The sequence below is a fragment of the Centruroides sculpturatus genome, unplaced genomic scaffold (genome assembly GCF_000671375.1).
Source record: "Centruroides sculpturatus isolate CEXI.00-Female unplaced genomic scaffold, Cexi_2.0 scaffold114, whole genome shotgun sequence".
Taxonomy (NCBI): Eukaryota; Metazoa; Arthropoda; class Arachnida; order Scorpiones; family Buthidae; genus Centruroides; species Centruroides sculpturatus.
Genome location: NW_019384417.1, coordinates 786356 through 805622, shown reverse-complemented (window position 1 = coordinate 805622; position 19267 = coordinate 786356). Strand labels below are relative to the sequence as shown.

At 28.8% G+C, this 19267-nt stretch overlaps 2 protein-coding genes across 3 annotated transcripts in view; one reads left to right on the top strand and one right to left on the bottom strand.

Annotated features, from left to right (window-relative positions):
* The window catches only part of LOC111619222 (protein O-mannosyl-transferase 2-like), a 49402-nt gene extending 41789 nt beyond the window's left edge, over positions 1-7613 (bottom strand). The window contains exons 1-3 of the mRNA XM_023360908.1: positions 7303-7613; positions 2951-3035; positions 2756-2866 (exon numbers count right to left, since the gene is read on the bottom strand). Of these exons, the coding sequence (XP_023216676.1) occupies positions 2756-2866; positions 2951-3035; positions 7303-7481 (375 nt within the window). The 5' untranslated portion in view covers positions 7482-7613. The remainder of the gene's footprint in view (positions 1-2755; positions 2867-2950; positions 3036-7302) is intronic.
* Positions 7614-7796: 183 nt separating this feature from the next.
* Positions 7797-19267, top strand: part of LOC111619243 (maleylacetoacetate isomerase-like) — a 14667-nt gene continuing 3196 nt past the window's right edge. Inside the window, exons 1-5 of one of the 2 annotated variants that reach the window (XM_023360937.1) lie at positions 7797-7974; positions 8104-8155; positions 11295-11362; positions 13193-13273; positions 13677-13884. In XM_023360937.1, the coding sequence (XP_023216705.1) occupies positions 7963-7974; positions 8104-8155; positions 11295-11362; positions 13193-13273; positions 13677-13884 (421 nt within the window). In that variant the 5' untranslated portion in view covers positions 7797-7962. Of the gene's footprint in view, positions 7975-8103; positions 8156-8367; positions 8785-11294; positions 11363-13192; positions 13274-13676; positions 13885-19267 lie in introns of those variants that run through there. The other variant, XM_023360938.1, reaches the window with a different exon arrangement.

The window sequence follows — 19267 nt, the reverse complement described above, 5'->3', positions numbered from 1 at the left end:
AATGTTTTTATTGTTGTTAATTATAGAAAGTGTCGTTTAAAGGCCTGCTGAGGAAAGACGAACAAGTCCGAAACACATGTTTGATGTGTATGTGTTCAGGTGAACTAAATAAAGAACATTATTTTTGAACTGTAAGACTAAATATCTGCATCCATAATTTCCCAGTATAATAAGTCCTGTTAATACATAGAAAGTACTAGTATACAAAATAAATTATAAATAGATAAAAAAAGGACAAAAAGGCATAATAATTAATGTTAAATTTTAACTGACTTAATTTTGCAAACACATCTTTTTTATTTATATGGGTATCTTAAGGTCTGTTTTTGCACTAATGTTGCTAATGCACCATTTGAGCGAAAAAAAAAATTGTTAAGGAAAAATTTTCTGTTAGCGAACCCTTTGTTAAATATTTCGAATATCACCACTGCATATAGATGAAAACATCCGTAGAAAGAATTTTTCTGTTTGGTTATGAACTGGTAATGGTTTATTTGGTGAGTGTTATATAATTAAGTATCCAGTTTTTTGAAATATGGTATAACAATAAAATCTTATTCATTTTGTATTTGTTTTACTTTTTTAAAAGCATGTTTGCCTAAATTGTGGCCCATTGTAATGTTACGCGTGAATAAAGTGGCCAGTAAAACAATTTGGGTTGGCCAGGCCTGACTTAAATAATACAGTAATTCTAAATCAGTTTGGCCTAGGACTAGTTAAGCCTAAACTAGTTAAGCCTAAAGTATTTAGGCCAAGCTAGATTGTCCTAGGCTAAACTAGTATATCCTGACACGCATAGGATAAACTAGTTTGGCCTAAAATCAGGTTTGGCCGGTAACATATATATATGTTAAACTGATTTTACTATAAAAAAATGAACATGACTGTGACATTTATCTGGTAGTTTAAAGTTTAGCTAGTTTAAAGATCAAAATAAAATTTAAAAAATACTAAAAACTGTTTAAAACAAAAATAATTTGATACTGTGCAATTATGATTTACACAGCTTTTACTGTACATAGTTATAATTGTATTTCCACAAATATAATCTCAATTTATGATACTGAACTTATATGACATGATAGATCATTTTATGACAGTTTTCCATGAACCAAACAGATTATAAAGTGGGAATCACTACACATGTGAAAATTTTTAAATACAATAATAAAAAAACTGCTATTCCCAAACCAGAAAATTTCTTCCAATATTCAAATCCTAAAATCAAACAAAACAAATAAATAAAAATAATAAAACAAAAACAGCTCCCTCTTGGGCGACCTGTGCGAATTGGTTATGCGTCAGTTGAAGGGAAAGACCATACCCGATTCATATCAATCATTGTTATATTTAGGAGATACATTGATGGCTTGTCCATCCTCTAGAAAACTGTGCCAAATGTTAATGATTTTTTAAACTGCATGAATGATAATCCATATTGTCTAACCCTTAAATTAGATCAGTTAAGTAGCACTAGCACTCACTTCTTAGACATCAACATTCGTCTAAATGAAGACCAGGCTGAAACATACATTAATTACAAACCTTGCTACTTACCACTGTTCATTCCTGCAAATTCTACTGACTAGTATTCATACAAAATTGCAACATTCCATGCACTGACTGAACATGTTTACACACCATTCTAATCAGGAGGACACTCTAATTGAGCTAAAACATCTCGAGGACATTGCAGTAAAGCATGGATTCAAAAAGGACTTAATACATTGTTTAGCACATGTCCACTCCAACCAATAGAACTTGTGCAACACCTCTAACACTCAACCGACTTCCAACAGAAGTCAGAATAGTAACCCTAACTCCAGGCACACTAAAGTTGAATATAAATGACATTTACATGCCTTATATAAAGAAATAGCTGCCCTAACAGGTACCAAGCTTGCATATAAATGGTCCCACATGATATATAAGTTATTGTGAAATGCAAATGACAAAACCGATGATCTTAAAGCCCCAGGTGTTTACACTGTTCCAGTGAGGGACAACAGGTTCCAAAGTGATTTAGTGTACATTAGTTCCATCAAATGCTCAGTGCAAAAAAAAACTGCAGGAATACAAATACAATGTTGTGAACAAAAGGCATATCATTGCCCTATCCACCTACGACACTGACTCTGAAGTGCAAGCTGACCTCCCTAACACCAGGTTAATAAAGCGATCTGTCAAACCAATCATATTAGAGCTCTGGAAGTCTTAGAAATATACAAAGCTGGGCTCACAGGTAAGTGCAACAATTTTAAGGATGGTGGTATCATATGTCTAGCAATACTTGTATGAAAACCTAGCGGCACTGATACAAATTGACTTTTATTACTTGTTATTAGGCTTGTTCCTAAAATAATTTGTGCATATTTGTTGTCTTTAAATATATTTTGAATTCATACACTTATAATTTTTGTAAGCATTATGTGTTCCAAATTGTTTAAAAATATTTTTCAAAATGTTAGGTTCTATGCATTCCAATTTTGGAATTCTGTAGGTTTACAAACCTGAAGCAGAGGTTAAGGTTGAAAGCATTTGTTTAATTTTTATTAAATGTTTTATTTGTATTACTGGATTTTAAAGATTTTTTGGTGTTTGTCATCACAGACTGCCATAAAGAATAAATTCAGCATACGTTTAAAATTTAATTGTTAAATGGAATTCATTATTTATAGCTGTTTCATAAAACTACTTATTTAAAAATTTTATTTTAAGAATATAAAAATAAACAATATAAAAGAAATTAGTCAACACTTACAATACGCATGCCAACATAATTATGATCACCATATTTATCACCAGGTTTATTAAAAGGGAATGTTCCATTATATCCAGTTAAAACACCAGACAATCCAATCAACATCTATTTTAAAAATATTCACATACAAATTTATTACAAAATAAAAATCTTATTTAATATTAATAAAAGAAATACTTTAAATAATACCTTTCCCAATGGCGGATGAACATCAAAGAAAAATGTATGATTTATATACCAGCTTCCCATTTTACCAAAATGAGTTTCATCCCAACTAAAAATTGTTAAAAATGCATTATTTAAGAGCTTTTCAAATGATCCAAATAACTTAAATAGATTTTTATTTAGTATAGTATCTACCATTATGTAGTTGTCCATATCATATTATACATAAAGTATTTTGTTTGCAGGATTGGTAACTACTCTCATTAATTTAATGTAGTTACCAATTTAAGATATCATTTTATTTAAAATGATTGAAACTTATCTTTTAAATTATCAAAGATTAAAATATAAAATGAAAATAAATGTAAATTTGTTAAGAATATAGAGTTAGTCTAACAAAAAACATGAAAAATTTATCAAGTAAATATTGTGTATAAAGTATAAGGGGCAATAAAATTCTGTACAAAAGTCAATTGGTTAACAATTATTTATAGATTTGAAGATCTAATTATATATTATTTTAGATTTGTCTAAATTTTTTTCTGTTTTTATACTTCTGGAAGATACTATATTTAAATGTATCACAATTTTCATATTAATCTAATGATAATTGCTTTAATTACTGTATATTTATTTCAAAATTTAAATTATTTTTGGATATTTGGATGATATAGCCTATGCAGACTTACCATATATTTGGTAAAACAAGTTCGTTTTAAGTCTTATCTCAGCCAGTTTATAAGTTTGTTTCAGTTATTTTGTTTTTATATTAATTTATATTCATATATATTCTTTAGTTCACATTAAAAAAATATTTATACTATTTATAGTTTTGCACATAAACTGAAAATATGGAATAACTTTCTCTTTGCACATGCAAGTGCAAAGAGAAATTAAATGTGAAGATTTTCTATTGCACAGTTACTTACTTATTGGACTGCAATTTGCAAAAATTGTAGATGTATAAATTCCCATTGGCATCCATCTGTCTGTCAGTCCTTTCTTAATCTGAAGGATAGAGTGAGTTAGATGAAAGTCAAGATCACATATGGAAAGCTTAGTGGTAGGAGATCTTGATTAATGGCATACGAATGGAGGATTGCATACAAACTTCCAATTCTGACTGGAAGTCATGTTATTCCAATTCAAAAATTTTCTTCTGAACAGAGTTAGATAGAGGACTAGCATGACTATTGTTAACAGGAAAAGTATGATGTACAGGGGGACAAGACACTACTAAAATTCAGAATATTGTAGTGAAAAATTGCAGCCCGGCATTATGATGATGTAACCATAAATAATACATCCATCACTTTTGAATGTTCTTTTTTTTAAAAATCATTCAACTTTTAGAAATGGAAGGACTAAAAGATGAACATAGAAAAATTATTGGAAATTTCTATACTAGAAATTTGGACATTTATCCTTAATCAAACCGTGGAACATTTTAAAATATATGGGAATTCCAAAAAACATAATATATGATATACTGTAATTAAGAGAGTGGAAGAAAAAAAAACCACTATCTAGAGCTGCAGGAAGTAGAAGAAAGAGGTTTAAATGACTGAAGCAAAGTGTAAGCAGCTAATTTCTGCTGTTGGTAAAGTCAACTAGTGTCTCCATACACTAGGTCAAAATATCTCACACATGTGCACAAAATATTAAAGGAAAGTAATATTGTTATCAGGAAAAGAATTTCTTCACCTAAGTACACTGTGAAGCTGTTTGAAAATCAAACAAGGTTACTTTGATGACTAAACAAAGAAGATCTGTAGCCCAAAAACAACCAGGATGTTATGGAAAAGTCTTATTTTACTGAATGGTTCTGAATGTATAGGAAATAAAAGTTTTTGCTATAAAAAAAAAGGAAAGGGGATTATGCCAGAAGTAAAGTTTAAACAGCATGCAAAGTTTGTAAAGAAGATTTTGATTTGAGTAGACATAAGAATTTGCAGGAAATCTGACCTTCACTGCAACATCTAAACTTTACATTTACATGACAGTATATAGTACAGAGTGCATCAAGAAAAGCCTAGTCCCATTCTTGAACAACCACAATCTAAATGGGAATTACACCTTTAGGCCAGATATTACAATGTTCCACTATGTTCAAGACACAACTGCTGTCTTTGACCAGCATTGATATAGGATATCATACTGGTCATACAATACAGTCGACCCCCCTATAACACTGTTGATAATTCTGTTTTATACGAATTCCATGTTGTACGAATCACTTACATTTTACAAATACATGTGCCGACTGTGAACGGCTCACGTATTTGTAAAATCTAAGTGATTCGTACAACATGGAATTCGTATAAAACGGAATAATCAACAGTGTTATATGGGGGGGTCGACTGTACATTTCTCATAAAAACAATGTGTCCAATGTGCTTCAACTGAGATTGAACAGTTTTAGAACATATACAAGCAAAAAACAAAAGAATAGCAAAAATATAATAGAATAGAACAAATAGAAACAAGCAAACAAAAAAGAAATATGAAAGTCCAGGAGTAATCTTTAACAAAATATTCTGTTTCAAAAAATTTTATTTAATTCATTCTGCTTTAGCTAGACATCTCTGAAACAGGTCCTTCATTTTAAAGATTCCCTTCCATTATTTGCTAGGAGGAATCATAATCTTTGTATATTGTACATATTTAATTAGTTTAATCTTGCTATGGTGTATCATGCATCGATTATATGTATATATCAACTGATAACCTCATCATGCTGGCAATATGATTCACAAGCACTTTTAGTTCATTTTTGTAAAGAGGAAAATATTAATTTTAAATATTGTTTTAAGATAATGTTCCAAATTTTTATTGTAAATTTTTTCAAGTTTTTCTAACTATTCATTAACAAAGGAATCATGTTTTAATTTAAGATACATCTCATGAAGAGTAGCTCCTGAACCCATAATTTTTTTCATTTTTTTGCTCATATGGGGATGACCTACAATCCAAACAGTGTACAAATGGTATATGGCAAAGGTAAAATCATGTTGATATTTTTATGCTCTTTGTAATTAATTATATACATAAAACATAGACCAAGCCTACTCCTTAATATTGTATGAAGTTAAATTTCTAACAAGAAAAGGACACTGTTTGGAGACAAAGGTGGCAAAACCAAAACCTAGTTTATCCAAAGACCTTAAAAAGATATGTTGATGCACATAAATTCAGATGCTTTTGATGAATGGGCAAAAAGTTCTTAATGTGTAAAAATAATATAATGTAAATATTTCAAATGTAAAAGTTTTATTGATGTATAGAAAGTGTTTGAACAAGCAATGATCAAAACAGAAACAACTTTCACAGTGAGAACACTTCACAAATGCAAAAGTAGAAACTTTGTTTTCTTCACATTTTTCAGCAAAATCACGATTGAAGCAAAATATTAAGTGTTTTGAACGATCTGGCCTTTTCTGACAAATATCCACATTTGAAAAATGTGTAACATATCAGATTTTTGAATCTCAGTGCAGATAACCAAATCACTATCATAAACAGTAATCACGGTGCCAAAAGTCGATGTTCATCAGTATTTTCTCAGAGAAATACCTCTTTAACACCTTGGCCATGGCATCCAAATTTTCGTGCATCAACATATTTTTTTAAGATCCTTTGGACAAAATGGGTTTAATTTGGCAACCTTTGTCCCCAAAACGGCATCGTTTTCTCACAAGACTCATTTCCATAATTATTTGAATTTTAAAAATAACTATTTTATAACAGTGTTCTGTCCTAGCACAGTATAGCAGAAAGACGGCAACATGCATATGATTTTCAAATTTCCTTTCGTATATATTTTTACTACACAATATATCATCGTATTCCTTCAACACCTTTGAAATTATTACTGTGAATTCATACCTAATCAACATTTCACCATTTGTATGTAGAAATATATAATTATATAGGAATAAAGCCATATTCTAAAAATAAAAACAAATTTTGGAGGCAATATCTCGCAAAGGGTCACACGTAGTGGTAGGGTTCCTTTGATTTTTTGCTTATACGAGTACGCTCTACAGCTCCATTAAGGTCTCAACCGTCTCGTTCGGAGCTCAAATTGAGCCAAATGTGCAAACTATAAACAATCTAAATATATCAATTAAATGAGCGCTCCTTATTAAGCTTTTATTTAATGTAACGTATACGATCATCAATAAATCGATTAAATCTGTCAGCTTGTATACGATATTAATCAACTGATACGACGATAAAATTTTGATAAAAGAACTCATGACGTACTTTTTTTCTTGAAAATGAAATCGACACTTAAAAACACCGCGAACATTTCAATTGCCGTGTCTCGATTGTAATCGAGTGATTTTTAAAAGAAAAACGAATAAAACACTAACCAAACATGATCGGGTTCGTGAATCTTGTATAACCTTGTAGCTGTTGTCAACAGTACGACAGAAGAAAAGGTTAAAATCCAAATATAATTAGTATTTCCTTTGGTATATTCTTCTAATTTTCCATTAGCTTCCTTCTTTTTAGCATTCTGTTTCGATCGCGTTATATCTTTCGAAGGCATCGAGACAAAACGGTGAGGAATGTAATCAGATTTTAACGAATATACACGGACGGAAATGAATAATTGTATTACGCGAAAAACTCGTTTCTTGACCCATTTAAAATTTAACCCACGACTACTTCGTAGCGTCGGCCGCCATCTTAATTTTCCCCCAAATGCAATTAATTGTCACATTATTTCTACAAAATATCTCATTTCAAATTAATTACATTGAAATAAAATAATTATACGTCAGTTTAAAGTTTTTAATTAAACGTAATAAACATTTATTACGTATGAATTTTTTTAATCAATTTCAAACAGCTGATACACGTGTTGAAGTTTTCGGGATAAATAAGGAAAATAAAATGTTTACGCGTGAATAATGTTAATATTTTGTTAAAAATCCACTTGTCATCGATGGTTACGCCATGCTGTAAGATGTAGACCAAGATTATTTGATTGTCGTTTTACCTTTGACCTCTGGGCAGTTTAAGGGAAAATGTCGACTAAAGTAAGTGTAGCATTCGTGTTTTATTATATATATTATAATAAAACACATCGTATAATATAGAAACATTAAATATATAGTGTTAATATAGATTATTCAATCTTTATTTATTATTTATTTTATTATTTTCAGCCAATCTTATACTCGTACTACAGAAGTTCGTGTTCTTGGAGAGTGAGAATAGGTTGTTTCATGCTTTCAATTTATGCATAAAATATTTTAAAATAATAAAAATATAGTTTTACTAATAATTTAAGCTTACTTATAAATAATTATGTTAATTTATGAATGATTAATTAAATATGGAATGTAAATAATATAGTGTATAAAGTATATATATATATATACATTTTATTCCACTTTTTTATAAAATTGAGATATTTTGCAAAGTTTTATTGATTAACGTTTCATGCAAAGAAAAGGAAATTTAATGTTACATTATCTAAATTTTGCCAAAATAAATTTAATCTTTTAACAATGAAAAGGTTGAATTTCATGTTGTTAAATAAACTAAAACTATTAATAGGTTTTTCAAAAATCGTTATAATTGCAAGTGTCAAAGATATTTTTCTCGAGCTTATAACGTGAACAGATGCAATGCACAGAATAAATATAGTTAAAATATAATAATATTTTAATTAGGTACATCTACTCTGTTTATGTATGTTTATAGAGTTTATAAGTTATAAAATGAAACTTTTTAAATATTGTAAGTTATAATAGTAGTGATATGTGAAGTTATGGTAATTAAAAAGTCATTTCTCGTACAGTATTGAAATCCAATTAGTTTTCCAATAGGATATTGAATGAAAGGTTAGTCATCTTTTGAATTTAATTTCAAATTTAAGTTTGTTAAAATGTTGAATTCAAGTCTTATAAAATTCATTAAATCTATAACTAATGATAGAAATTAATTTTACTTTATGATCACTTTTACATTTATGTTGATATATGTTTGTTTCATCATTCTAATAGAAATCAATTAAAAAAAGCAACTTGTTTGTATTATTCTGGTCTTTTGACTATTTATTATAGGATTGATGGAATAAGATAATGCAACACTTGAGCAATCTGCCAAGAGGAGTCTCTTGGGAAGACTTCCAAATATGTAACACCTAAATAGGAGGCTGTAGAAAAACTCCACATGTCTAGTTTGTTCAAATTCATGACAAATTACCAATATTCAATGATTTTATCCAATCTGTTATTGTGGGCTCTTAACCATTTTAAAATTACTTTTAATTAATGTTAAAATGTATAAAATGTTAAAAATGTTAGATTTTCAGTTGTTAAAAATTTTTCAAATTACTACATATATCTATTTATCTCTCATTTTTTAAAATTATTCTGGAATCTATATATTGATTGAAAGAGTTTGACTTAGTTTGAATAAATAGCTGGAGATGATGCAGCTGAAGTGAGATTTGAGAAAGGTGCAATGGTTCAGGCATGGTGAAATGGCAAAGTATTGTACAATGTTAAGTCTATGGGGCAAATGTGTTGAGGTCCTATCCCATTAACTTTAGCTTGAGCAATTTTTTGTGTTTTTTCAGTTTCATTACCGGAGCTGGTTTTGGACTGTTAGCCACCAATCTTAACTAAATTAGTATAATATAATGCTTGCTATAGATATTTGGCCGCCCTTATCAATACTGATTGCCAGTAATTTTGTAATCTACCCCAACCCACGAGAGTCTACTGGTATGTTTTATGACAGCTTCACATAGTTGACAGGTGTTTTGAAAAAGCTATAAAAATATTTGATATATATTTAGTTTAATTTTATTCAAATCAATTGATAGTAAGCACCTTTGTTTAAAGTTATGTGTTAGCACTGATATAAAATAGAATTTCTAAATTAAAATGAAATTAATTTAAAGAAATTTTTCTTATTTAGTATATAAATACAATATATACATGTCTGTGTATAAAAATAAATTTAAATTTGAATATTTAAATTAATAATGTTTATTGCATCTCTTTTTTATTTAAATTTTTCCTTTTAGTTTCGTCAACAATTAAAACAATTGTGTAAGTATCACTTTAAGATAAATGCCCATTCACAATGAAAATTAAGCATTATTTAATGCAACCATTCACAATGAGTTATGTAAGCATAACTTTAAACTTAATCATAAGAAGTTAACATAAATAAAGCTTGGAGTTTGCAATCTTTAAAAGTTTACAAACTCCAAGATTTTATGCTTTTTACATGATTTAAAACAAGAAACAATCTTAGTGGTTATGGAATTCCCACTGATGAATTTTTCTCTGGTTCAAGGGATGAAACTCCCATCACCTGTTGCTTACACTTAAGTTTTCTAATGCATAACACCTAACACGTATGCTTTGGCATTATTTATATCCATAAACTGCATGGCTGTATTGTCAGTCATCATGCAAACATCAATCTATTTCATCACTGACCACTATTAATAATATAAAAGCTGTTGTCTTTGTGTGTGTGAATTCCTTATAACTCCTGCAATTTTTGTCTAATTCAGATGAAATTTTTATTATTTGTTTTATGTTCTGATGGAAAGGATAAAGAAGATCACTGAGGAAACCTCAGAAACATTACCATGGAATTTACCCAAAATATCATTGGAAGAAGTTGAGGAAGACGAAAGGATCAGTGGATCCAAGATCACTCATGGAAACTAATTGATAAGAGGAAAGCTGCAAAACTTAAAAGCCCAAGCAATGCTGGGTACAATACATGCAGCTAGTTTTAAATTGAATTTGCAAACAGTGTGGTTAACTTTCATTCTGCAAACTTATTTTTTATATTTCTATCTGAAAGGAGCCAGGCTTTCTAAGTCTGTTATAAAATAAACTTTTTTCAAATAAAGGAAGCCCAAATTCAATTTTTTGATTTGATATCATGGATCATTAATCTTAACTAAATTAGTATAATATAATGCAAACAACACTGTATGTATTATGATCAACACCAATTTTATATATACAGTTGACCCCCATAACACTGTTGATAATTCTGTTTTATATGAATTCAAGTTGTACCATGTTGTACAAGTCACTTAGATTTTACAAATACGTGTGCCAGGCTGTGAACAGCTCACGTATTTGTAAAATCTAAGTGACTCGTACTACATGGAATTCATATAAAACAAAGTTATCAACAGTGTTATAGGGGGTCGACTGTACACAGATATTAACTATCATTTTATATATAGACATAATATATGTAATATTGGTAAGATGTAAAACTTGATTTTTATTGATATTATTATCAACAATGAATGACTTACAATTGAAAAAAAGAATAAAAATAACAAGTTATCAAATTTATTGTTTTCTAGCCTTGGCATTAAAAGGAATCGATTATGAATATAAAGCTGTGAATCTCATCAAAGATGGTGGTGAACAGGTATGTTTATAATTCAATTTTCAGAAAGATATTGCGGCAGTTGGCAATGTGGCACTTGACCACTATTTCCAATCTATGTGACATCAGACCGAGGCTAACCTGTCTTCTAGTCAACGTACTTTTGCTTGGTCATGTTTTCACCTTGCACCTCAAACATTGTCTCAAGGTTGACATATAGTTGTAAATTTGACGGAATATAGACATGGAAATAAATACTTGGCAACTGCCCAGGAAACATATCATCCTATCTGAATTGTTTATCCAGCATGACAACAACACTATGTGTGGATGCAATCAGATTGATCAGCATACTAGATCAATCCGAAAAAGAGGCACATAGTAGGTGCCTAAATATTAAAAATCAAAATTTTATAAAAACTAACAAATCTATAATAAAATAAATAAAAAAAAGGAAACAAAAATTCCAGTGTCTTTCTATAAAAAACAGTGTTTAATAAAAATCTTTGTCTCATTATCAATAAACTTTTTATTTTATATATATTAAAATTTATTAAATTTTTACATTGAATGCGTATTGTAAACAAAGTTTTCTGACAATGGACAACATATATACTGAAATGTTTCAAAAATTTATTAAGATGACAGAATTTTTAAAATAAAATAACTGTTATAATAAAAACGATAATTATTTTAAGAAATGGATGCAACTACAGAAACAATATTAAAGATTTTAAATTATGCAGTAAAATCCAACAATGAACACAGTTTATCATTTCAGTTTTCTTCAGCTGATGGCAGATGTTTGCTGCATATTTCTAATCTTATAATTTGTTATCATTGTTAATTTTGATTCCAAATAGTTTTGAATAGTCTATCAGAAAATAGCATCATCTAAGATAGATTTAATATGTGACAATTAAAAACTCTTTTATGAAAAAATTTCTTATTTTTTGTTGTTGTTGTTATATGTTCATATTAATAAGCAGTCTTCTAAACTAGGGTTGATCCACTTTAAGGATTTTATAATTAATTTTTGAAAATTTGATTTATAGTTTCTTAATGCAGTATTTCAGAATGGGTGAACCATTCTGAGCATAAGAATAGATGGTATTTATTAAGATTATCAGACTGCTTCCCATCATATAATCTCAAGATGAATTATAATCTATATCTGTATTCTGTTCTGAAAGTATTTCCTCCTTTATTTTTATTTTCTTAGCTGTTTTATATTACAGAGGGAAAGTGTGGTGATTGGTCAAAAGCACAACCTCCAATATTTTTTAATTTTTTGGACTCTGGACCATAAAACATCGAAAAATGAAAAAAAATTGGGAGTTTTTTCCTGTATGTATAGATGTTATAGTGTGTGGGAGGGCACAATTTTGTTCACCCTTTTTCAAGCTTAATAACTCCTGTACTTTTTGTGAAAAATTTCTGAAATTTTGCAGGGAGTTTTGTGTATTAGGGGATTGATACTATTAAATTTGGGTGATAAAAGGTTGAGGAGTGGGGAGATAAAGCAGGTTGTGTGTATCTCGAGTAGGGTCGGACTTAATGACAATTTTACTTGTTATTAGCATTTACAATTTTTTATGAAAACTAATTCCTACCCTTAAAATTAAGATGTTTGCCATTTTATAATAGTTAAAATATAAAAAGCTTTTTAATAAAATATGATAACAGATGGCACAACTAAATGTTGATGGGAAAGTTAAGCAGCTTGTTGCTGCATTTTTAAACTGTGTGTTTTATTTTTTGTTAAATAATGATTTATAATTACATTCTGTTACAGTAAGCTTAATTTGAAAATTTTCAAACATCTGAAATAAAACTATTATTATTTTTTAATTGCTTTATTTTATTTTTCAGCATTCTGATGAATATAAGAAATTAAATCCTCAGCAGAAAGTTCCTACATTAGTTATTGATGGAAATGTCTTAACAGATTCTGTAAGTTATTTTATAAAAATTTAATACTATTGTCAAAAACTTTACTTATATTAAATTGCTATTTTTAGACATTTTATAATTGATAAGCATTGGATTCATGTTCAGTTGGGCTGTATAGAGGGTATATAATGTCTGTAAATTGATTAGCAAAACTGTCAATAACTTTCATTAGTTTGTTTTAAAATCAATAAGAATATCTTGTGGAAATAATGAAGTTTTTATATTAAAAAAGTATGATTTACAAGAAAATTAGGTTGCAATTTTTTAACAAAAATATCTAATTTATTACTAAAGTTGATAAAAATTTTTATTTAAATTATTTATTTCAACAGAAATAAATATAATAACATAAACTACTTTTATATAATTTAAATTAAATTTTTCATTAATAAAAATTTTATAGATCTCAATTTTAGAATATCTTGAAGAAAAAAGACCATTACCACCACCATTACTACCAACAGATGCTGCAGCAAGGTCAAAAGTTAGAACAATCGTAAATTGCATTGCCTCAGGAATTCAACCAATACAAAATTTAGCAGTATTACAATATTTAGATGAAGATAAGAAATCATCTTGGCCCAAATATTGGATAACTGAAGGTTTCAAAGGTAAATTACTGGAAACATATGATTGTATACTATAAATGCTGAACTTTTAATTGTGATTAGTTAAATGGTGATTTCCCCTCTGTAATCTTTAAATTGTCTTTAAATTTACAGTAAATATAATTAATTTTAATTTATAAATTTAATGATTGTTTGTTACTTTATTTTTTGTGCACACTATGAAAATTATAAATACTCAATATTCAATACTGCTATATTTATTAGCTAAAGCTAATAAATATAGAAGTATTGAATGTAATCTTTCAATGAAAAAATTGTCAACCTTAGCTTCTGTTTATTGATCAAATTTTTATAGTCTAAGTAACAAAACTATAGTATTAATAATCTGTGTAAAGCTCAGAATATCCATTTTTGACAAACAACAAATATCTCATTTGTATATTTTTTTGTATGCTTTTTTATTATTATTACAGTTAATAAATTACTATAATTTCTGCAGCCTGCAAGTACAGACAATCCCCAAGTTTAGTTCTGGGACCACTGTTGTAAGTCAAACATAAAAAAGATAACAATGGTTGGACTTCCCCAAACTGTAAATAAATCTCATTTTTACACTTACTAGCCATATTGAGTTATTAACACTAAGACACCCAGAACACGCAGGAAGACACATGCAAAGGCTCCAAAAATCATAATGAAATACTGGGATATAATCAACTCCACATGAAGATTACAATATTTTTACTTATTTAATTTGTAATAAGGTTAAAGTGAATTAGTAATAAAATTGAAATTAGAATAATAATCTTAGACTGAGCAACTTCTGAAGAAGTTAGTTTCGCTTTTGACCATTAATGGTGTAAACTTGAGTTGAATAAACATAAGTGTAACACTGTAATGGACAATAACTCTTATCATTTAATTGTAGTATTGTACTGTACCATTAGTATAGTTAGGACTCAAATATATTTTTAATATACAGGTATCTCTTATATAATATGGTAGTTCCGTTCTGAAAAAGTGCCATGTTATGCAAATCCAAAGGAATAATGCAAAATATGGGGTTATGTTCTAGAAGTTAGCAAAAGTATACTATTCTTTTTCATTACTAAGAGAAATATATTTATTAAAACAATTAATACTTTATTTCCAATCAATAATTAACTGACAAGCACAATTAAAAGTACTGTATTACATGTTAATTAATTAATTAATATTAATTTTAGTTAAATGAGGGCATTTTCTTTTTACAAAGATTTTACAATTACAGTTGTCCCTCTATAGTCCGACATTTTTTAATCTGACATGCTGAGTAGTCCGACGCACCTCCTGTCAAGGTACCCGTCCCCGTTACGTGTCTGCTTGCACAGAAGCATGTCACGATGTGAATCTCCCCATCCAATTCTTACTCGATGACACACATTTCGTGNTATACATGTCTGTGTATAAAAATAAATTTAAATTTGAATATTTAAATTAATAATGTTTATTGCATCTCTTTTTTATTTAAATTTTTCCTTTTAGTTTCGTCAACAATTAAAACAATTGTGTAAGTATCACTTTAAGATAAATGCCCATTCACAATGAAAATTAAGCATTATTTAATGCAACCATTCACAATGAGTTATGTAAGCATAACTTTAAACTTAATCATAAGAAGTTAACATAAATAAAGCTTGGAGTTTGCAATCTTTAAAAGTTTACAAACTCCAAGATTTTATGCTTTTTACATGATTTAAAACAAGAAACAATCTTAGTGGTTATGGAATTCCCACTGATGAATTTTTCTCTGGTTCAAGGGATGAAACTCCCATCACCTGTTGCTTACACTTAAGTTTTCTAATGCATAACACCTAACACGTATGCTTTGGCATTATTTATATCCATAAACTGCATGGCTGTATTGTCAGTCATCATGCAAACATCAATCTATTTCATCACTGACCACTATTAATAATATAAAAGCTGTTGTCTTTGTGTGTGTGAATTCCTTATAACTCCTGCAATTTTTGTCTAATTCAGATGAAATTTTTATTATTTGTTTTATGTTCTGATGGAAAGGATAAAGAAGATCACTGAGGAAACCTCAGAAACATTACCATGGAATTTACCCAAAATATCATTGGAAGAAGTTGAGGAAGACGAAAGGATCAGTGGATCCAAGATCACTCATGGAAACTAATTGATAAGAGGAAAGCTGCAAAACTTAAAAGCCCAAGCAATGCTGGGTACAATACATGCAGCTAGTTTTAAATTGAATTTGCAAACAGTGTGGTTAACTTTCATTCTGCAAACTTATTTTTTATATTTCTATCTGAAAGGAGCCAGGCTTTCTAAGTCTGTTATAAAATAAACTTTTTTCAAATAAAGGAAGCCCAAATTCAATTTTTTGATTTGATATCATGGATCATTAATCTTAACTAAATTAGTATAATATAATGCAAACAACACTGTATGTATTATGATCAACACCAATTTTATATATACAGTTGACCCCCATAACACTGTTGATAATTCTGTTTTATATGAATTCAAGTTGTACCATGTTGTACAAGTCACTTAGATTTTACAAATACGTGTGCCAGGCTGTGAACAGCTCACGTATTTGTAAAATCTAAGTGACTCGTACTACATGGAATTCATATAAAACAAAGTTATCAACAGTGTTATAGGGGGTCGACTGTACACAGATATTAACTATCATTTTATATATAGACATAATATATGTAATATTGGTAAGATGTAAAACTTGATTTTTATTGATATTATTATCAACAATGAATGACTTACAATTGAAAAAAAGAATAAAAATAACAAGTTATCAAATTTATTGTTTTCTAGCCTTGGCATTAAAAGGAATCGATTATGAATATAAAGCTGTGAATCTCATCAAAGATGGTGGTGAACAGGTATGTTTATAATTCAATTTTCAGAAAGATATTGCGGCAGTTGGCAATGTGGCACTTGACCACTATTTCCAATCTATGTGACATCAGACCGAGGCTAACCTGTCTTCTAGTCAACGTACTTTTGCTTGGTCATGTTTTCACCTTGCACCTCAAACATTGTCTCAAGGTTGACATATAGTTGTAAATTTGACGGAATATAGACATGGAAATAAATACTTGGCAACTGCCCAGGAAACATATCATCCTATCTGAATTGTTTATCCAGCATGACAACAACACTATGTGTGGATGCAATCAGATTGATCAGCATACTAGATCAATCCGAAAAAGAGGCACATAGTAGGTGCCTAAATATTAAACGATAAATTTTTATAAAAACTAACAAATAAAAGTCATCAAATCTGAAATGACGTCACAGATGAAAACATTGGATGAGCGAGGTCGGTAGTAGACAGCTGTGTTTGTGGCGTTTTGTTGTTAGCGAGTGTGTTAGGAACAAAGGAACTTAAAAAAGTGAATATATTACGGAGTTTAATCGTTAGCAAGCCTGGCCTCGAGTGCAGATTCAGACAACGGTGGTGTATCTCCTCCACCTTTGAAAAAACAACGTCTTGCGATGCAATCATCTACCACCAATGGCTGTCCATCTATGCACAATGGGGCAACGACGAGCATCAAGGAAGATGAACAAAATGGGGATCATTTGCCCGATATCTCTACCGATAATAATGAAATTGGTACTAAAATCAAATCTCAAACAGAACAGGACATCATCAGACTGATTGGTCAGCATTTAAGAGGTCTTGGTCTCAAGTAGGTAGACAAAACACAAAAACAAAAATAAAAAAAAAAGACCCCTTCTCCCTCGTTCTTTCAAACTGTTTTTATGTGTGAAGATATAATTTTCATTAAAATTAAAAAGTGTTAATATTGTTTCATCATCACCTGATTAAAACCATTGTCTATACTCAATTACTTTTTAACACAGAAATTTTAAATAATATTGTGCAATTCATGAATATTTTAGAAAAAATTTATAGTTACATTACTCATAAATTTGTTATAGTTTAAAAAAAAACTATTCACAGATTTTTATTTTCTTCGATTCGACTTGAACTTAGGTCTACGTATGTAAATACTTCGAAGAATCTTTTCATATGTTAAAGACTAATAAACTGATTTTAATTTTCTTAGTTCTTTCTATGAACATCATCATGTGATTATTTTTTCTCAATAACAGGAATTTTAAAAATTGTGCATTCATTTTCGGCTGCAATCGGCTATAAGTTAAATTTTTATCTATTTCTTTGATGTTAGTCACATGCAGTTTATGAAGATATTTCTTTTATATTCAGACTAGAATGTGAGGTTTTATTTATTTTTTCTGAAGTTGATTAAATTAAGAACATTATATATAATTTAATCAACATTATATTTAAGTTGATTAAATTGTTATAAAATTTGGAAAATGTAAAAACATTTACCAACTTGTATATGAAATTTTAAATTATGATAAAGTTTTAAGTATATCATAAATACACACATTTATATTTGATAATAGTAATTAGTAATGTATACATTTATGAAGTTGAATTTATACTTAATATCTTCATTTATTTTATAGTTTCGAAATATTCAATTTTATGTGACATTTTAATATTTTTATTAGCAATTATCTTTATGAACAACTATACTATCCAGTTTCTATATAAAATAATAAAATATTTTGTAGTTTAATTCAAATATAAGAAATGATTGCTAAGGATGTTCTTTTTTGGTTCTCTAAAAATTACAAGGATATATTTAATTTTATGAATCTTGTTACGTAGGCTATGTTTAAATATAATTATATACAATCAAAAAAGTAACTTGATATTTTTTGTTTTAAAAAAGAGAAAGTTCATATAAGTGAATCAATAATTATTTAAGAAATAATATATACTTTTTTTAATATCCTTTTTAACATTTATTTTGAAGTTAGAAAAGATTGACAAAATATAAAATAAAATAAAATAATTCAGATTTTATAGAAAACTTATCAAAGCAACAAAGTGTGTGTAAAATATTTAATTTATATTCAGGGTGTCCTGTAAGTCTGGTTCTATGGGAGTTGTGTTGATGTTTGTTTATTTTTTTATACATAAAGTCTGGTGCTGAATAAGGAGGAACAAATTCAAGTTATTTTGATGGTGAGGACACTTTAGTTAGTGTGAAGTTGCTGCAGAGTTTAAAAGACTACATTCACACCACTATATAATTGGTTGAAGTTGATACAGTCTGTTAAATTTTTTGGCAACTTCATGCTGACTATGGGTTTACACCTTCAAAACCACTTCAATTTTTGCTTCACCTGTAAAAAAAAATGTGAGGGTCAAACGTCGTACGTCACCGCTCGTGCGAACTTGTGGTCTCTGTATCGACCAAAAGATACAGTGGTGTCATCCTGACGGGGTATCAAAGAGATACCAACCCAACGGTCACAAAAATAATCAAATGGTACACCAGACTTATGGGTA